Raw genomic sequence first — 21,500 nt, forward strand, 5'->3', positions numbered from 1 at the left:
AGTGTGAGGAAATAGGGGAAGCAAAGCACGAAGTGGCAGAGAAAGAACAGCATTTATGGATGGGCAGTGGTGCATCAAGGGGAAAATGAAAGACCAAGAAATGGGGCCCTACAAATGTGAATACAGCAATGAAGTACGTTTTAACCAAACAGTAGATGTAAAAATCGTGCCTTTGTGGGGAAAACAGCTAAAAAATACATGTTTCAGCAGCGTAAGGACTGTTGTCGGCTGTGAGGCACATGGGATCTTTGTTTCTTGTGCTTTTGCTGGAGTTGGCTAACTGTATCGGCTTGGGGAAGCTACTAAGCCTGCCTGCATCTCAGTTTCCTTATTTGAGGCCAAATTCTCCTACTAAGTAGCCTCCTACTCCACACAGAGATTTGCTGATTTGAATGGAGCCCCTGTGGAGTGAGATACTTTTCAATACAAATAAAGTTTTGGAATCGGCCCTAATTATATTTATTACCTGCAGAGGAGTAATGTGAGACTTAACATGGTTTGAGACCCTCAGATGAAAGAGAAAGTATTTGGAATTGTTCTTTTTAATCATCTGCTGCCTTTTCAGTGTCTACTTCGTAGCTGTCCTAAAAGGGCTAGCTACTAAATAACAAATGAAAAATCCTTGTACATATTAACTAGGTTTGTCAGACTCCTATGAATGGGCCTCTGTGGAAAATATTATTTGCTAGGGGCTACTGAAGGAAGTCAGTTTACCCTGCCCCACAGTGAGGAGCCATTAGATCTACCTCATGCCAGAAGTTGACAGATTGAACGCGACTCTGCTCCGAGCGCTGTGGTGGTGTAAGGCAGGCTGGAGGCAGCCGTCGCAGATCCTCTTTTATGAACGGCAATGAAAGCGCCTTTGCACACTTTGCTTCGGCGTTTTGTTTCGTGAATGGCCTAATGCTCTTTGGGGATGATGTGCGTAAGTTACAAGTGGGTTTGCTACCCGTGATTTAAATGATCGTCCCCGACTTCTAGCTGAGGATGCCTTTATGCCGGCGCTGGACTGACTGGCCCCTGTGTGAGCCTGCTGGTTTATAACATACGCATTGAAAGGGAAAAGGAGCAAATTAAACGGTGTAGCTGTTGGATATTAATAAAAATAATAAGCTTTTCTATTTGGAATTTTTTTAAGCCAATGGGCATGAAAATGTTGAACGTTTTATGGATGCTCTGTGTGAATATGTGTATATATTTCAAAAAGTAAACTTGCTTTCTCCGTGTCACTGGGAGGTAGGGATAAGAGGGGAAGAGAGGGGGCAGCGGACCTAATCAAACTGTTGTGGGGTCAAAACCTCGTGGTTTTTAAAGGCCCTTAATGTTGTCCAGCTGCAAATGAAAGGAGGGAAAAAAAGAAGAGAGAAAGGAATTAGGGCTGGGGAACTGGAAAGAATGGAGTATAGATATGTGGTTGTGTGTGGGTGTGTGTGCATGTGTGTGCTAAAGAACAGGGAGACCAGTTTTTTTTTCTCTCCCCCGCCCCCCCTTACTGCGAGCTCAGTGCCAGGCTGGACACGGGCCGTGCAGACTATTGAGGCATTGTGCGCTCCGCTTCCAGAGTAGCCCCCGGCTAATCCCCGGGGCTTGGAGGGGAATTTCCCCGCGGCGTTCTCCCGGCCGCTGCCCCCCTCTCCCCGCCGGAGCGGAGCGGAGCGGGGCGGGCGGCGGGCGTCCCCGGGCCGCCGGGGCGGGATGCGGGGCTGGCCCGGCCCGGCCCGGCCCGACCCGCGCGGATGCTGCCCGCGCCTCCGTCCCCGCGTGTCAAAGGTGCACTACCCGATTGCCTTCCTCGCCTGCCAGATTTTTATCTAGATAATTGGAAGTGCCGCGGAGGCTGCGCTCCGCCAGCCAGCCGAGGGGCTCTGCAGCCGCGCTTCGTCCACCTTGTTATCAGGGGCTGTGTCTGGGCAGGGGAAATTGGAGAGATCCACAGCGGAGGGACTCCTCTTGCTCGCTCAGAGGGGGGGGAAAAAGGGGGGGGGGGCGATAAAAAGAAAACACGAAAAGCCCTAGCAGACGAACGGAAAGTTTATTTTTGTTGTTGTTTGTGCGTGCGTGTGTGTGCGCGCCCGCTGTTTTGGCATGTGGCTACCTTTTCCCTTGCACACAACAGGGCTGTTTGATGGAGTTTGGAGCTGAGGAAACTTTGGGTTTGTTGCCAGGACGGTTCGCAGCACTTTGTGGAAAGCAAGAGCTAACAGTGAGACCGACAGAGTGAGTGACAAGTTGTTTACAGGTTTCCTTGAAGGGGCCTCTGCTATATTTCAATCTGTCAAAGTTGCTTTTCTTCCCTCAGAACAATGCCTGATTGTTGTGCGGGGTGGTTTTTTTTTTTTCTTCCCCTCCCCAAAGAGAGAGAAAGAGGGAGAGAGAAAGCGAGAGAGCGGAGAGGGAGGGGGGAGAGAAAGGAATGAAAATTCTTCGGAGCACAAATGCCTTTGGTAACGTTTTTATGTTGTCTAATCTTTTCTCCCCTATTCCAACTCCGAGAGAGTTGATAACTGTTTCAATTTAATCAGTCCGCTCTTGTTTTATCTTCTTTCTCCACTGATCTTCCTCAGCGCAGGGGATTTGCTCCTGGTTTGCCGGTTTAGGTGGATTGTCGGCCTTCCTCCCCCCCCCGCCCCCCCCCCCCCGGATTTATTCCCCCCCCCCCCCCCCCGTTTTTTAGGACATTGAACGAGTTGACTTTTCCCGTTTCGCGGCGGCGGGCGAGCAGAATTAAAAGGAAAGGACAGGCACCCTGAGGTTGCCCAGTGCCTCGCAGCCGCGGAGCGCCGCGCCGCTGTGGGGGGAGCTGTGCGAGCAGCCTGCTGCGAGGCGCGCTGCCCCTTTAAGAGACTGGTCAAGGAGTCCTAGCTCAGAGCGAGCGAGCCGGGAGGGAGGGAGAGGGAGGGAGGGAGGGAGAGGGAGAGAGAGAGAAAATCAATCGGTTTAGAAGGTTTGGACTCACTTGACAGGTTCAGTTGGAGGCGACCATAGGTGGCTGCTGTGACAAAGGGAAATTGTGCTTTTCCAGCATGCTAACTGACCCTGATTTACCTCAGGAGTTTGAAAGGTGAGTCGAGTTGTTGGGGCGGGGGGGCCGCTGCCTTTTGCGGTGGGGGGGGTGTCTTCCTCCCCCCTTTTCTTTTTGTTCTGTTTTGTGGTTTGTTTGTTGTATTTTTTTTTTTTAAATTTATGTGAGCACGCGTGTTTGCGCGCCTGTGCGCGGATCGGCTGCTCGCGGTGCCGGCTCGCACACAGACACGCGGGGACGGGCGCACAACTCCGGCGCTTGGCGGCAGGCCGGGGAGGTGCCCCCCCCCCCGCCCCCCCCCCCCGAGCGTTACCTTGGCTATTCAAACGGCGTGTCAGTTAGCCGGGCGTGGGGTGGGGGCGGGGCGGGGCGGGGGAGCCCCGCGCCCGCGGCGGGCGCCGCCGAGCCCCTCGGCCGGCCGCCCCGGCGGAGCGGCCGCGGCGCGCAGCTTTGTTCCGCTGCCTCGGAGGCTGCCGTGCCCTCCTCCAGCCCAGCCTCCCCTGCCCGAACCGGCCCGCCGAGGCACAGCGAGCGAGGTGCCTTCCTCGGCAGCACCTCCCCGCTCCTGCCCGGGGACTCCCCCGGCGACAGAGGATGCCCGGTGGCGGGCGAGGTGGGGGCTTCAAGTCCCAGCCTCACCCTCCCGTCAAACTTGGGAAGGCGCTCCGCCGAGCACATGACCTTTTGTTGATCTAGCAGGAGCGATTATTTTTAGGCAAGTTAACATCCCGGCCCTCCGTCAGGAGAACATCCTTCTGCCTGAGGAGGGGAAAAAAAGGGAAAAAGAAAAAAAAGTGAAACTCTTGCCTCCAAGTTTTGGCCGTCGCCTCTCTCACGGAGTGTCAAGAGCGGGGTTTGGGTATGACGTAGATGCGCCAGTCTCCCCCTGCCCGAAGCAGGAGCCTTCCCTGCCGGGAATTAAGTTTTTGCTGTCACTGGCGACGGCTTGTGACCTCCGAGAGTTTAGTCCTTATTTCATGCGATCTGGCGCTCCTGAGAGGTTTTGAAGTGTTTTCTCAGGCGCTTGTACACACGTCCATTGATGATCCGGCATCCCTTCCCTCCAGCTTCATTTTTAAAGGTTATTAATAGTCCCTTGTGCGGCTGCAGTAAACAATCTAAACTTTCATTTCTAAGCAGTAAATAAAAGAACGCCAGGATGCGCGTTACTTAGGTTTTTCTCATCTTCGTGAAAGCTACCTCCTGTATAAACATTTGGTTGTATCTGACTGTGCAGTACAAGCTAGGTGCTAGACCAGCTGGTTAAAAATATGCTAAGTCAAGCTGTTCATCGCTCAAACCTACTGAATTTGATAGTAAAGGCATAGAAAAGAAGGCAAGATAAAAACATTTTAAGTGGGCTGAGGAACACACATGCAGAGAAAGGACAGGAAGGAACGCTTGAAGTAAAAGATCGGAGAAAAATAAAATTGGGAAACGCAGAAAAGAACTAAATTTTAACGCTTTCAATCCTTGTTCTGCAACTAGAACACTTCCTTACTAGAAAGTGGAATTGGCACGGTTGCAGTGCTCCAAGGTAGTCTTTAATACAATAAATTTTCCAGACTTACTTGGACTACTTGGCATTTTTCTTTGGTTTGTTACCATTACAATAATAGAACAAAATTGGTTTTGTTCACGTGCATTGTATTAACTTAGTTCAACTACCTGAGGAAACCGTTACTGTTTCTGGTGTCGAATCTGATCTAGCATCACAATCATGCATTTGCTTTGTTCATGCAATTAATAGATTCAAGTATTTCATATGCTTCACTAAGATTATACATAGAAATTTATCAGCAAGCGATTTCGATTATTCTTTGAACTTTGTGATCAACACAATACTTGTAAACTCTGTGAAGCAGAATGAAGTCCTTTCATTTTCCTGTTGGGGGACTCTTTTTTTTTTTTTTTTTTAATCTGAAGTCTCTCTGCATTCTAAATATATATTTATATAAATTATATATTTAAACAAATATTTTTGGATAAAACATATTCCTTAGAAATAGAATGAGCTGTTTTACTCTCCCCCCCCCCCCCCCCCCCGGCATACATTTCATTTTCAGAGATCCCAGCTTTGCTTTTGTAAACATTCTAGTTAAATAATCAATACGCTGCTTTCCTTTTGCTATGCAGATAATAGCAAGCAGTAGAAATGGGAAGCAATAAAAATGAACCTCGGGACATATAATTTTTTTTTTTTTTTTTTTTTTTTACAATTTTCCCTCTGCAGTTGAAATTGGTAATACAAACCAATATCTCTGTTAATCATTACCATTTGTTTACATTGTGTGTGTTTGACTATAGTTACACACACATACACAGAGTAGATACTGTCCATGTAATATATGTGTGTTTATCAGAAAACAGTCATGAGGACACACTTTCTCTTACACAGAGATGCACAGACCCTCAGACACACACATGCTCACAGAGTTCACATGTGTATATATGCACGATGCACAGATGATAGCTTTTTAGACATTTATGGCAGGTTATTTTCTCAGATTCTCAGTAAACACAGTTCTTGGAGCACATTTCTGCAGTCATTGGGGTCCAGCATGTCGTATCTGCATGACCGACTTCAGATTTGTTACTACTATCCATCTCCCACTATTCCCTTTTAAACTTGAATAGCAAATTACAAGGAGGTAAAGATTTATCAAGCGAAGTTGTTTGCAGTTCAGGTCTCGGAGCGTCTGTATATATCTCAGGAGGTTATTCTTCTCTCCCTGTTGTCTTTCCCGTGATGTTTCAGTGTATCCCGGTAAACTGCAAACAGTTCAGAAACTTTCAGTCACCCCAACTGAAGGGATCTGAATCAAGGGGACTTCTCTTGTGTGTCTGTGGCCATTATGGGGGCATTTGCGATACACATTTGGAATGAAAATGATCCTCGGTGTCAGACAAATAAACATTCATTAATTCATTCAGCATCACTAGTAAATTGCAGTAGGTTTTGTGAATTAGCATGTATAATTAATTACCATACCAAAAATGTGAAGGTTTTCGTCCTTTCCTGAGAAGTCACTTGCATATCTTTATTTCTGTTTGTGGCGATTCAGCTGCTTGACTGAGAGGAGCATCAGAATGCATACGCTGAGGGGGATGATGTTTGCAGAAATGTTGTAGGAAGAAATTGTAACTGGAATCTGCTCCGTTTGTTACGCAGGGAAAGGATAACTTCTGGGATGTACTTTGTGATGTACCTGTGGCACTCTGAATTGGCTTTAGAGGTCTCGAAAAGAATAACTCTTTTGTTGTTTGGGGTTTTTTGGGGGTTTTTTTGTTTTTTTTTTTTAAGACTTATTATACTTAAATATAACAAGTATGGCCACAATAGAAAGAAAGTTTACTTCACTGAGGAAAAGATAGAGATAATGCGGCCGGAACCATCATGGACAGCTGTGAAATTTACAGAATGATAAAATCTCAGAAATGCCCAACATAAAGTTTTAATGTCTTAATAAAATCTGATAAATGAAAAATAGATAAAGTGACTGCTTAACAATGTCCCTAGTGTATGGAATGTTCTTAAACCCAAATTAATTACTGCATATTTACATTTCTCTGTAGACTGAGAGAGAAGCTACGCTAGGCATCCGGACAGAGTGACATCCTTTCTCTTTTTCATTCTTTTCTTTTTTCTTTTTTTTTTTTTTTTTTTTTTTTAACATGCCAATTCAAGGTAAAGAGGTATGCAGTGTTTGTGGAAGAAGGATGGGTTAGTGTTTCCACAGGAAAAAAGGAAGACCTAGAAAAGACAAAAGGCGTGGATGGGAGGATGGGGATGGGGACAGTAGAACAAGTTTAACATATACAGTCACCAGTTCTGTGCACTCGAAACATTCTCCGTGGTAGTGACTAGCTTGTAGAAAGGAAAGGCTCAAGGATGTAAAGCAAGCCTCTGCTGGGAGGAAAAAAATATACTTAGCTGCTTCACTGCTGCACTGCACGAGTCATTTCAGACTCCCACTGAATTTATTTTGGGGTTGTACCAACACTGTCAAATGGAGAAATCATTTTCCTAAAAGGAAACTTTGCGTATTCCTAAGTGCTTTTCTTAGCTAAAGTTACCCTAAAAGCGTTCTGCTGCTGCTGCGTTTGCTGAGAATTTTAGAGAAAGAATAATACCTTTCTATTAACCGGCTTGCTCAGAATGGCGTCCCACTCTCCTAAAATCTACCTGTAGAAGTAAGAGTGATTATTCCTTCATTTAAAAGAAAACAATGCGATTTCTTTAGTATCGGGCTGAATAGGTTTTACCTTCCACGGAGATGTTTTGAGAAAAGGACTTTATTGCTTACGTTTGTGGGTCTAGGGGTCTGGGATTTGAAGAATAAATACAGTGCCAGGTAAAAGTTTCAGATAGGGGTTTTTCGCAGTGATGAAAATTAACGTGATTTTATTTCTCTGAGATAAGGCTGAAGGAATTAATGCGTTTGCAGACTACTCATTAATGTCCTGCGTGCGCTAATTTCATTTGTTGTGCTTATGCTTAGCGAGGAAGAAGGTGACTGTTACAGATTATGGATTTTAATTAACATCTCAATAATTTACCAGTTGCTGAAATTGTGAACTAGACTTGGAAGGCAAAAGCCCAAATGCGAGAGCTGGTGAGTGACACACCAGCCCGCACAATTCGACTGTTGTATTCATTGCATTTGAATCAAATCGGGAGTTTGGCATTACTAATTCTGGGTGGCTGGCTCATCATATGCATTCAAGGAGTTAATTAAAACACACACAAACACATACACACAACTCTCCCACCAAGCATCTTGCGATGTTTATGTGCATAGTGTGTTTGATTGGTACCTTTAGATAGGAGAGGAATTGTTTTTCCTTCTCTTGCTGTCCAGAGATCTTAAATATATAACTAGTTTACAAAATATTTACTACTTCTCAGGGAGCTTTTAACGAGCATTTATGGCTTTATCATTTAGGAGGCATATAGTATCTGATTGAGTTACTTAAATGTGAAGCTCCCTGATAGGATAGGCATACGTGTCTGTGTAATGTAATATATCTGTAGCTGTATAAAATACACTTCTACAGTATTTATGCAGGAAAAAGAGTATCTCCTCCCAAGGTAGATTTATAGTTTCTTCGCATGCTTTTCGTACTATACTTAAAAAAAATCTCTTAATGTTGAATAGGATACCTGCGTGTTTGCATGTCAGATACCTCTGCCTTCACAACTCTTGCAGAAGTCAGTTTGACATCCTCTTGGCTTTCTATTTTATTTTTATTAATTTCTTGCTCAGGCCTGGTTATAGCATAATTAACTCGTAAGTGGAGGGGGAAAAACATGTTGTCATGTTGAACCTATACACACTGGGAATATTCAATGCCAGTGAATTCTGCTACTGTAGTCAAGAGAAAAGAAGCGTTCACAGCAATTTATCCATAGCTGTAGTACGTCTCTGCTGACGGCAAGGAGTTTGTTTAACAAGTAGCATCCTTAGAAGCAAAGCGCTTTTCCCTTTTAAGGTATCTGTGGATTTTTATCTAACTTGGAAAATGTGTGGTCTCCTGTACTTCCTACGAAAGGTAAAATTATGTTGTATTTGAGTATGTTAAAAGCTATGCTGCAAATTAAGCAAATCCTCGTCACATTATTGTATTACCTAAACCAGAACTTCCTTCTCGAACTTTTGAAACGGGTTGCGTTTTTCTCTTGAGCTTTCGGCTTTGGGCAGCGGACTAGGGCAAGCAATTGCGTGCGCTGTACCTGACGGGGATTTACGGCGTTCGTACCTTTCACATCTCCGCCTGCAGACCCCCTGACGAAACCCCGCCACTGTCAGCGGCCATAAAGTTTTCACCCATGCCTTTGCTGAGGGTTATGATGCTAGCCTGCGGTCTGCCACGCGTCCCACCTCTCCCACACCCTACCGAGGGGCTGACTTGGTCCAAGTGGCTTGCGCCTTGCCTGGGGCTGGGGCCGGGCTCTGCCTGCGGCCAGCGGCCGCCAGGGGGGCAGCGGGGAGCCCTGCGCACCGCAGCCTCCGCTCGAGAGACGCCGCTTGTCACCTCCGCGCCGAGCCCAGCCTTTGCCAGCCTGCGAAGCCAGGAGTCTCTAAAAGTCATTCCTGAGCCCACATGTCCTTGTGACAGTGTGAAGTTGTGTGCGCGGTACTCGTTGGGAGAGAGCAAATTTAGACAAGATTTTCGAAGAATTTTGGTGAGCGCTGCTTGCAGGGGCCATGGTACTTGAAAAGAATGTAAGGAGTGAATGGAAATTGTGAGATGTGCAGTGGTAATTCAGAAAAGCTGTCTGTCTTTTTTTAGGATGGATGCAATTTTTTTATTTTTTAAACAGAAAAAGAAAGAAGGGAAGTAGAAAGACATGGGTTGCTAGAATCATTGGATGTTAATATAAAGTTCAGGCGCGTTAGAGGTGCCGCCCATGGTATTGGGGGTGGGTGGGTTGTTTGGCTGGTTGTTTTGTTTTGAAAGAAATTTGCAAACATTTTCCTACCCCCTGTTTTTGATCTGGCATGGCACTTTTCTTCAACTTGTCCTTTTGTCACCTTGTTTAAGAAAAAAAATAAATTTCAACATGATGGCATTACTTTTGACTTGTAGAACTCTGAGAGTTGAAGTGAAAATGAGAAAAAGCTTGGGGCTTGTTTTGAAAGTTTGAAATGGCTTTGACCTTCTTTCCCTTAAAAGTATTGTGGGATTGATTGGGTAACATTTCTCAGTTCTCAAATTGTAATTATATTTGCTACTTTTAAAATTTGCTTGGTATTCTAGATTTCCTTTTTATACTTTTTTTTTTGAAAGATCAAATATGGAAATTCATATCAGCAACTGCTCTTTGAGATCCATAATAATTTTATTTTGTTTTACCATGTACTTCTGCTTTTGTGTTTTCTCAAGTTCATATATACTGTCTTCATTGTGTTTTGTTTTTTTCCTAGGATGTTGGTGTCTGCGTGCTATTTGCTCTAAATATATCATAAAATTTTACCTTAGTACTAATTTTTCTGTGTGGTTGTATGATAGTCTTATTACTACATATTTGTTTCTGGTTTACTACTCTTAACATAATTCTATTACTTTTGGGGGCAAAAATATAAGCAGAGGGAATAGAAATACAATTTTCTTGTCTGAATAATCGGAGTTCTTTTTAGTGGTGAGGAGCTCTGTGTGTGTGTGGGTATGTGCTATTCTCGCATAGTTAAGACCATTGTCTACATCTAACGTTCTTCATGAACCTTTGTAGCTCTAGAGGAAAAAGGCCTAGGAATGTAGTTTATGTAAAGAGAAACCCATGCAGTTTGTCATCCTCTTGGTTTCTTTGGTGTTGAGCTTGTCATTGTCTTGATTTTAAGAATGTGGGAGTGAAAAAATGCCCCATGTTTCATTCATTCATCTCACAGGTTGGGCATGGGCAAAGATAATGTATCTGACAGTGAGCTAGAGTTACTTGCCATTGCCAACTCAATAGATAGTATAAGACCAAGAGTAAGGAAAACATTAGTGGTTCTGAACAATTTTTAATTTTGTTATTTCTTTTTTACCATAATTACATGACAAGATTTCATCAAACTACTTTGGCCAATTAAAACAGTGAGCCTAAAAAAAAAATCTCAAGAGTATGTGTACCCATACGTACAGACGCATTCATGTTTGTTCTCTATAGTTTGGTATGTCCGTTTACTGGGTTGCATTAAGTTGCGTTCTCTTCAGTTTGTTGGGAATCCTAAAGAGACTGCGGTTGAATAGGGTGTGATGTGACTAAAATTCATCACAGTCGGAAAGACCAAAGTGCATCTCTACATACAATTTTTGTAATTTTGAGGTATTCCTTGTTTCAAGAGAGAGAATGTTTAATGAAGGGCGTGAAGCGTGCGGTGTCCTCTCCCCTTTTGGGGGGGCCTGCCTGAGTTAGGGTTGAGGCAGAGCTTTGTGCCGGGAGTATGGGCTTGCTGTAGTGCTGCCCAGGCTGTATTCGAATGTAGAGAAGTCTTCTGTTTTCAGAGAAATTCCCGTAGCAGCCTCATTACATTCACTTTGTAAAACAAGACTGAAAACATTTTCTCCAAAGGTTTAGTCAAGTTTCTATTCATAGGGTTTTCTCCCTAAATTTCGATGCTGTGGCCTCACTGGGGCAGAGGCTTTTTTGGGTAGAAATGAGATGTGTGGGAAGGTGATGGTTGGTAAGGGCGGAGGGAAGGATGTTCTTACCCATTTGGTGTGTCTATTAACAAACTGGGTCATTTTGTTGTGTTGTATTTACATGACTTGTTCCTGTGCTGGTGTGAAATGTGAATCACCAAAACATGATGATTATTTAAAAAAAAAAATAGGCTAAATGAAACAAAACTGAAATAGAACTGAAAGGCTAAATGAAATCAAATGAAAACAGAACATGCAATATTATTCTTTTGGTACGGTTTCCTTCTGCAGTTGCTGAGTAAAGCCAAATAGGTTTCTTTTCCATGTCTGTTAAAAATATACAGGCTTTTGAGTTTGAAAATCACAGGGACAAAGAAAATACAGTTCTCAGGTTCAGCCTTTGGTTTGTCTTTTGCTCATGGGTTTTGGAGATTGAAGTAGATATTTATGGGCAGTGCGTTGTAAAGAAGGCTATTGATTCTCATTTTTGTCGAAACTGTATGAACATTGAGTTGATTCTGGTTTTGCAACTGAGATTAGAATTTGGCAGAATTTCTCAGTGGAAGGCTCTCATGTTTTGCTTATGTTTTGTAAGTTCTGCTCACTTTTGCTGTTCTTGCCTAAACTCTGAAACTAATTGTGTGGCTCAGGAAACCATATTAGGCTATGGCGTTTGCATGAAATACCATGCAAAGTATGGGAAAAATACTGTGTCACTCTCAAGTATGCCATGCATCTCTTTTATAGATAATCTGCATGTGTATTAGTGTCATTGATTTAGTGTGTTTTTGTAGAGTGCAAGCATCCTGAATCAGGACCCCATTATGCTCGTCACTGTACAAACATAAAAAAGAAGGTTTCTTTCCATTCCACAGAGCAGCCTTTGTGCTTAGAGCTTAGAGTAATATCAATGTGTCTTTGTATGGGGAAAATTCAGAATCGGAGAGTAGGTAAGAGATCCCTAGCATGGTTCATGAATGAGATTTCAGTCCTGAAGCCATGCTTTAGAATTTATAAATTGAGCAATATATGTGCATGTGCATTCTCTCTCTGTATATTTTACATACACATACGTATGTAGAAGTTGCTTTACTGTTAGAAGTACTGATAATACTAATAATAGACTCAAACTTCCTATGAAGTCTTTTGATTAGGTATTCAGAGCATTTGAAAAGCATTAATATACAAATCATGAAGATTTCTGTGCTCTTTAGATTGAGAAGCAAGATTAGCCTCAACCTATAGATCAGAAAACTGAGGGACGGTGTCACAAAATCATTTGTATGGGTGGGTATAAAAAGTAGAGATACTGACTGCTAGACCTTCCTTTTCCTTCTTCAGGTCCTAAGAACTGCAAATTACAGACTTCTGTCTGTCCAGTTATAATTTCTAAAGGTCTCATTCTAGCAAGATGAACTATAATATTCAAATTACTTGAATATGTAAAATAGGGACTTTGGAGTATAATTAATAATACAAAGTACAGAAATATTTACAGCTCCAGCCTCATCGGTTAGGGCTGGGAGAGAATACTGTCTGTAGCCCCTCCAGTTATCTGAGTGTGCTTCTAAACTAACTCCCACCTGGAGGCAAGTTCGGAGAACTGGCGTGTTAGGTAGCAGCACCTGCAGTGTTTAAGCAGTGAACTGAGAGACAGTGTGTGTTAGTCAGGTAAAGGTTTCATCCTGGAGAACAATTAACATCTTCAGCCTTATATACAAGAGCTGTCATATGTTTTGTAACCTAAGGACCAGGCACTAGGGGAGTCCAGGAAAAAATTCTTCACATGGAGAGTATTAATGTGAGGAACAGACTCTACTGAAAGCAGCAATGTAGGCAGCGACAGTGAGCAAACCAACTAGCTTAAAAGCAAAAACCACATTGCAGAACGCAAAATGCATTGTGATTCTTACCCGCATATTTGACATCTGTTTTTTAAATGTGTGACAGAGATCCAAAATGAAGGAAATGATACAGGCTTATTAAAAGGGAGGAATTATTTTCTTATTCTTGTTAAAAGTTCTTCTAATCTGTTTTAGTATTTTTGTCTCGTTTCCAACTGTATGCTCAGTAAGAGTAGAGCTGAATCGCTGGGGTCTGCTGGTAGATTTAGATCTAGTCTCTGTGTTGCATCTCTTACTACACACTGTTGAGAAAATGGGTATAAACTAAGGAGTCCTGGGTGGATTTGATCTCTGTAGCCTATGAATATTATAATTGAGCTATTAAGATATTTTCTTTGATAAGCTTTTTAAGAGGGAGACTACTTTCAAGATAATGGATTATAATCAGGCATGTTCCATAGTATTTCAGTAGTAGTTCTTCAGCAGTGTACTCACAAAGACCTATTTTGTGATAGGGCCAGTCAAGGCATCATTTAAAAAAGTGCCCATTCATTCTGAGTGTTTGGACTCAGTGGCACTGAAGTTCAGTGTCAGGTCCTAAAAATGTAGGCCTAATTAATTAACATTCTGCTCAACTCTATGAAAAAGGCTGATGTTTTTCATCCCAGTAAACTAGGATGGCATGAAATGGTGACTCACGAGGAGATCACGGAGCAGAAGCCTGACCTTCCTTAATCTGCGGCAAACTTCCATCAGTTGCAATACCACCAGAATTTCTAAAGCATTGGAAGAGATTTCTGCAGGCTTCTGCAGATCTGTAGATTTCAGAAGTTCTGTGTCAGTATTAAGACACATTAACTATCTGTTCTTCCTGAACAACTTGTATCCCTGGCAGAATAGAATGATCAGAACGGCGGTGATGAAAATGTACCTGAATTCTGCCAGGGCTAACATCTGGGCCTTAGTGGACTTGGCACTGTACACAAAATCAATCTTTGTTTTGAAACTCTGTGTTTTCTAAGGTAGTAATTCCCAGTTGTGGCCACCAAGGTCTTAAACGAGACCGCTGCACAAAAATGCATTCTTCCAAATATACATTTGTTTGATAACCTCAGTTGTCAAAAGTGTGACCTCTGTTAATTTGTCACCAGGCAAATTATTGTCACCGGTTCCCAGATTCCATGAGAACCCCAGGCAGACAGCAGAGCCCCATGCTGGTAAGCATTTCTGGTTTTGCTGTTTGTGGTAATAAACAACCTACTTACAAATGAGTTGACTGAGGTACCTGCAACTGAGGTGACTTGCCATGGGTTGTCCGGTGTAACAGCAGCAGATTGATCAGCGGATTCTTGGAGGGCTCACTGCCCTTGTCTGGAGCCGATTCCTCCGCAGCAGCATAGCTTATCTTATTTTCTTTTTATAGCTTTAATATTTTCATATTAAATAAGCTAAATGGTTAGCAAATAAGAAAGACAGACCCTTATTATTAAAATGATTTATAGAATTTCCGTCATGATGTTTATTAGAAAGATGAAAACAAGATGAATGGAGTTGCTGCTGTTACAGTTGGGTAGCGTCTGACATGGAAGCCTGTATTTTTAAAAGCAGCTCTAAAAACATAGAGCGTAAAAGAAGTTAGAACATTATTTTTAAAAGAAGATAAATAAAATAGCTTTTTACATGCATGAATTGAAAGGCCATCCAAAGCACTGATACCAATTTAAGAAGATGATCTTTTGCCTTAATTATACATCTGGGAGATATTAGCTGAACATTTTGTGGAGAACTGCGAATACCTTAGTTGCCAGTTGTCTAAAATGCTGCTAGTGATTGCTTCAGTGGCAGTGTTTTGATGGCTAGAACCTAGGTCTGAATATGAATACAAAGAACTCGATCTAAAAAAACTGCGTGTGCGCACACACTTTTTATACAAAACAGATTTCAACCATCTGCTTGGCACTTAGCTTTGCAACTATAGGCTCTGATATGAAAGGGAGCACTGTCCAGGTTATGAATGGTATCACTTTTATCGGTACCTTAGAAAAATCAGTGCTTTTAGAAAGATTGTGTATCCAATGGTTTTCTTCAGTGGAATAATGAAAACAACTGCCTTAGCCAAAATTTTGTACCTTCTGTCATTCCTCCGACGGCAGCGTCTCCTTACCCTTGCAAAAGGGATTCTGTAGTGAAGAAAAGTTTCTGTTCTGCACCTCAGCATTTCCAAGTGTATCAGAGGGGTTTAGATGAGTGGCCCTTAGAACTGACACCCCAGATGGTTTATGACACAAAGCACTGTTTGCTTAGGAATACGTTCTATAGCAGAGTCTGTTGCCCAAGCACTGCAGAGCGTGTCAAATCAGCATGGAAGTTAATGGACCAAAAGCCCTTCTGAATTTAACACTTTCCCATTTGATCTGAATTTACAGCTTTAAATCAGTACCGCAGTTTTCCTTTAGTGGTGCAGTGGTGGAAAGAAAAGTTGATAGCATAAATTACAGGCATATAATACAATAATTTTGAGCCAGCTTGTCTGTTTAAAGGTTTAGGATGAATGAGAGTGACTAAAATCTTTGGTAAAAGCCTATTCATGAAATATAAAAAAAAAAAAAAAGAAATTGAAATTTAGGAGAAGATTTGAGTACGTATTGATTTGATACTCTGACCAGTCCATGTTTTACTCTTAATAGGTTAAACAGAAGAAAATGCACTGTACAAAAAAAATTAAAAAATCTTTGGAGCTTTCACTCTTTGTTAGCAATTTAGGTATTACTTCTTTGCCTTCGCTAGATTTATCCTTAAAATATGCAGGACAAAATATGTTTCTTCTTTGCTTTTCTTCTTTGAAAGGGTTTGATAGTATTTTCCCTTAGGTGCACGTTTGGAAAAAGATGACGAAAATGCAACCTCCTGCATGTAACAAAGGCTGTGTGTTTGGCCATCCATTTAGTGCCGTGTCACATTAGTACTGCATTGTTAACACCTTTGGACAGGGCTAAAGGTTCCTTGCTGCTGTGTCTAGAGAGCTGCTTATGTCATCATAATGTTGCTGGATGCTTTTCTCAATAAATGTACTTTTCATTTAAAAGTAGGACTGGATTGTTTGCTTCTGAGATGTCAGGAGGGTGAATAAAAGGACTAATTGTTATTTACACTCTCATTTTATAAAGACTTCCTTTTCTCTATGTTACGTGGTCTTGAGAAAGTGCTGCTTTTAACTATTACGTTTTATTTGCCTGAGTCTGGTTTTTTGTGGAGAACGTCCGAGATGATGAAAGAAAGATAAAGTTGGATCTCTATGGATAAAATGATGATAATACTGGAAACTTAAAAGCTTCTGTGTAGTTTTAGATGAATCATAATGTACGGACAGCAAAAATCCGACTTCTTTAAAAAATGCATGTGAAATAAGCCTTAACAGTATTAAGGTTATAGCCCTAACAAGCTAATAGACTTGCAGCCCTCTATTATTCCCGTCCTGTCTCTTCCTTCCTCAGCTCTTCTCCTTTTGCCTTCTCCCCACAAGCAATCAGGCATGCTTTCTGCATTTTTATGGGGAGCACTGTTATTCTCACAGGTAGACATTAAAACAATAAACTTACTAAACTTCACAAAATTCTCTAAGTGTTGATCCTAATGGAAAGCAAGAAAGCCAGTTCTCCATGGCTTCCCATAGCAACTCTACTGAAGTTACTTAGCCATCTTACTAGTGAAACAGTTCTCCATGCTGCATGCCATAAAATGGGTTTCTTCAGGAGTGGGAAATAGCAGCCTATCTGCTGTTCAGCGTTAATGATTGCACAAGAATAAGCTCCTGTATTCAGGGATGGGTGAGAAGAAATTCTGTAAGAAACACTGTAAGTGGATTCATAAAGAAACCTTTGCTGTTTGGCCCTCGTGTTTTTGGAAATTTTAGAGGAGAAAGTCTCCTTGACCAATGTCAACAATTTGGTCGTTTTCTTTGCTTCTCCTCCTCCTCCCTTTAGGTAATATAGTCATATTTATTGTCAATTTATTTTCTGTAGATTCCTCCAGTCCACTGTGGTTGGAAGGGAGTTCTGGAGTGAGTGCATGGCAAGGTAAATTTGAGGTGGCAGTTGGTGGTGTGGGAGGGAGGGTTGGAAGAAGGAGGAGGTAGAGGGTACGAGAGTGCAGCTACAGTTTTAAACAACCTGGCAATTGTCCCCCTTTTTATTAAAATGGCAGCTTTCAAGCCAGGTCCCTGAACTGTTTAATTTGATTTACACTGTTAAGGCAAAGTTCCCTCATGCTTTTAATAAGGACTGAACAAATACCTTGCTCTCTCCCTTTTTTCCTTCCTTCTTCCTTCCTTTCCTCCTTCCTTCCGTCCGTCTTTTTTTTTCTTTCCACCACTACAATTCTAGTTGTGTCTCTTTCTGGTGTCTTTCTGTTGGTTTTAAACAAACTGCTGCATTGTGTCACCCTTCCCATTAAGTTTAGACATCCGACTTACAAAAAGCTTGAGATGGACAGAGGTTCGTTCGCAGAGGAGGATGCACTTGGTGGATCTAGTGCGGCTCCTTCTCCTGATTTTCAGCCAGTTCAATGTTACCATTAGGTTACAGTTGCAGTTGCATTAACGCTGAATGACCGGGTTCAAAGGTTGGACTTCAGCTCTCTTTGTGGCCTGTCATTGTCATAACCCAAAATAAAATGAAGTTCACAATATGCAGGTGCCAAATGGCTACAGAATATCAGCCTGCCAGTTTCTTTGACTGTCTAGCTCCAGTGTATGAGACAAAGTGAGGTCAGGCTCATGTCAGTACAGGACTTTGGAAATCCCTTGAAGCATTATGTGCTGCTTGTGCCTTCCAGGAAGCCCTAGGTACAGATTTGAAAGTCTCCAGAATGAAGTTGGCTCCTACATTTCAAAGGGTATATAACATCTGTATTTTAAAAGATTCTGATGTTATATTTAACATTGAAAGCAGGAGGAAAGGATGAATGTGTGTGTAGGAAGAGTGCATGATTTTCATAAAGAAATAAAAAAATTGTGTGTGAAAGAATTGCATGTGAGTCAGCTAGTGCAAAAAACTTGTGTGTCCTTTTAGAATTTTGGGGCAATTAAATGTTTTTAATAGTTTGGCTCATACATCTAATCTGGAAGTATACCACTTCCAGGGGTGTTTGGGGAGAAAATCAGAGCTTGTTTTTCTCTCTCCTTATTTTTATCTGTATGAAACATCAAAGCGTGTGCCTAAGATAAATTGATCTACATTTTTAGACCCATTTATTAGGTAGAGTTCAATAAAGCAATACACGTGCATTGTAATTGTGGACTATTGTGCAGATGACTTGTTCTTAATTTGAGAGGAAAATAGTCCTGTTGAATAGGAGGATATATGTAGCACTGAGGGTGGGTCATGCATTACTTCAGGAGAGTAATAGGTAAAAGTTGCTTCTCACCAGGCACCAAGTGCCTTGTGTCAGTCCGGTTTTCAGCAAATGAGTTTGATGCTCTTATTGATAGTCTTGGAAAAGAGGACAAGGACTGATTAAGTCCAGAGAGCACTGTTTGCCCTCACCTCCAAAGCTTTTATTACTGGCTTTTCTGCAGCTCTGGGTAGTAGGAGCATCACGGGGAAGTTTGTTCTTCCTCTGTCTTTGCAGTATAGTTGTGTGAATAAACAGAGGCTATGCTTGTCATTCGGCCTCCTTGCACAAGGCCCACATTCATGTGTGATCATAAGGCTCTGTCCAGCTCCTACTGAAAACAATTGTAAGTCTCTCATTGACTTAACTTGGGTGTTGGATTGGGCCCATTAAACGGGAAGAAAATAAAGTGGAAGTGTTGTTAATGATTCCTATTGATGCTTTTCCTGGTACAAAGTACCACAGATAATGGTTTTTAGATGAAATACAGTTGCATCTAAGTATTACATTTATTAGCTTTTTAAAGGAGGAATAACCAAACTGGACATATGGGGTGTTTGAAGTGTGACTGTGTGAGACTAAGATAATTTCAGGAGAATAGCTTAAGTCGCAGGATATGTGTGATGCCCTTTGTATACAAGATGTGGGATTGTGGAATTTATTTTGCATGCACTGGTTTTCACTGAGAAAGAATCCAGAATGCAAATACATAGTCATATTTAGAATATATAAGGAGTGCAGCCTCACTGCTGTAGACTTCAAGACCTACATTAATCAGGCCTGATAGTGATGTGATCTCTGGAAATGCTCCAGTTAAGTAGGTTTAATCCTTCTTAACAGTAAGTTGCTTGAAACCATTTTAAGTAAAGTCTGAGAAGGAATATGGTAGATTGAACACACAAATAAAGGCCAAACCTGTTAGGCTCTGAGTGGCTTTGACTTCTTTGAAATTCTGTAGGTTTTGGACTTGCTACAAGATCAGGACACTAACAAAATAATTTTCACCTTATCTTCATATTTTTCTGCTGTAATAGACAATGTCATTTCCACATTAAAATGGGGTACTACTCATGTTTTTGATATAATTTAGGTGTTGCCCCAGCCCTCCCCATGACTTGGTTAGAACATGTGGGCAGATATTAAACAGTCCATTTTTCTTAAGCCTTATTCTGGAGTGTTCAAGTTAAATGATGTATGTGATTTGTCCACATCTTGGAATGTTTCCTGTTGACTTCAGTGTGATTTAGCTGTGTATGACTGTGATCCAGAGCCTTTTAAGAACAAGGAGATAGAAGAGGGCACTGCTTGTTTCACTGCTTTCTTCTCATTCATCAAGATGGTGGAGGGAAGGAATGAAGTGACAGAGCTTTTGTTGCTACTGTTTTTTGGGAAATGTGTTCAAAGAACTATTTTGGAAGACGATGGTGAAGTTGTTCCTACTATTTGCACTGCATTGCCAAAACATTGTGCTCTTGTATGAGGTAATAGCTGCGGTTTGTGGCGACATTATGAAAACATTGGTTTGTTATGATGATTGCAGAAAAAATCCCAGATACATGGTAACGTATTTGTAATATTTTGTTGAAGTGAAACATGGAAAATACAGCATAGCTTGGAGTCCCCTTGGACTGATTTAATGTTTCGGGAATGAAGAAGCAATTGTGCAAAGCTGAAATGGGCGTACATGACATCAATTAAATAATAGATTTTGGGCTATTTTAGTACAGTTTAGTCTTTTTTTTTTTTTAGTATCACTATTATGTGTTACATTTGGTTGGTAGTAGGATGTATTTTACATTGCTAATAATCCAAATTAGAATGTATATTTTCTTTTTCTCCTGTGAAATGGAGGCAATATTAACTAAAAGATAACATTGCTGCTGGATGCTATTGTAGAATAAGGAGTGGGACATAGGTAATACCTTACAGGTTATATAGTATAGTCATTGAAGGCTATCTAAGTATCTAGATAGGCAAGAAGACCACAGACTCCTCTCAACATCTAATCTGGAGGTAAGAAACAGAAAGAGATTCATACTCTCCCTTTACACACTTCAGCTGGACAGGCTAAGTGCCTGGGTTTCCCAGCTATGCTGACTGAGAGGTTTAAATTAATTTTTGAACTTTTGATTACCTCTTTGTTTATGCAACCTATTTTTGTTTCTTCTTTAATTCCTTTTTAGTTAATGGGCATTACTAAGTCTGAAAGCTTGGATCATGGCTTTTTTTTTTTTTTTTTTTTTTTTTTTTTAGTTTATTAAGGGAATAGAATTAAAGCAACACAATACGGCCATGACGCTCCAAAGTTCTAGGTGTATAAAACTGCTGGTTATCCTATTTTGACAATTTTGTATGCCTGCTAGGTATGTGGGTCCTTCAGTTCAAAAACTCTGCTTCGTCTGCATTTGGTGTCTTCCATTGTGTTCAGCTAATCAAGCCAGAACCTCTAAATGTTTAGGAGTAGTCAGCTGCAAGAGAGCACCGGTGATAAATGTTATCAGATTGTATGAGAAACAAGTCCCAAAAGAGGTGTATTAGAACAGTATGTCACTATACCAGCAAACCAGCACTGTTGTTTGCTTCATCCTCTTTTTTCCTGTGACTGTTTTCATCTCCTTTTTATCACACATTGCAGAAGACTACTCTAACATATTTATCTTTTAGAGGGTTGAAACTTCTGCAGTTATTTTCGTAATGCCTGTTGTTATGACATGTATCCTCTAAAGCAGAGGAGGATCTAGAGCAGGAATGTAATGAATGACCACAGTCAATTACCGTGATGAACAATTGATTTCTGGTTTTTGAAAGTATACCCTTAAAAATTATTCATTTGACTGAACTACCCTATTCTTCTTTATGTGAGTTGTGTACAGAAAGATAGAGGCATGATACATGTTATTACTCATATAGCTGTGTCAATAATGATACAAGCTATATAGATGTGACAAATGGACTAGAATAAATAATGCCAAAGAACTGAACTAAAATATTTTGCTTTAGGTAAATACTGGCTCTTTTTGGTGTGTTAAAAAAGCCAGACTATAAGGAAAAATACAATCTCAGAAAAATTATATCAAAAACATCTCTAAAGATGTTTTAGTCAAGTCAGTAGG

The 21,500-nt window shown here is 41.4% G+C and overlaps 1 protein-coding gene across 22 annotated transcripts in view; it reads left to right on the plus strand.

Moving 5' to 3' along the window:
• Positions 1-21,500, plus strand: part of SOX5 (SRY-box transcription factor 5) — a 660,386-nt gene that overhangs the window by 357,276 nt on the left and 281,610 nt on the right. For 12 of the 22 annotated variants that reach the window (XM_076342686.1, XM_076342706.1, XM_076342858.1 and 9 more), the window contains exon 1: positions 2,947-3,061. The exons of 6 other annotated variants lie outside the window; for them this stretch is intronic. In XM_076342686.1, coding sequence (XP_076198801.1) covers positions 3,024-3,061 — 38 coding nt within the window. In that variant the 5' untranslated portion in view covers positions 2,947-3,023. Of the gene's footprint in view, positions 1-2,191; positions 2,218-2,946; positions 3,062-6,709; positions 7,217-14,154; positions 14,214-17,045; positions 17,073-21,500 lie in introns of those variants that run through there. 4 more of the 22 variants (XM_076342805.1, XM_076342788.1, XM_076342778.1 and 1 more) reach the window with 4 other exon arrangements.

Source organism: Aptenodytes patagonicus, chromosome 1 (genome assembly GCF_965638725.1).
Source record: "Aptenodytes patagonicus chromosome 1, bAptPat1.pri.cur, whole genome shotgun sequence".
In the NCBI taxonomy this organism is placed as follows: Eukaryota; Metazoa; Chordata; class Aves; order Sphenisciformes; family Spheniscidae; genus Aptenodytes; species Aptenodytes patagonicus.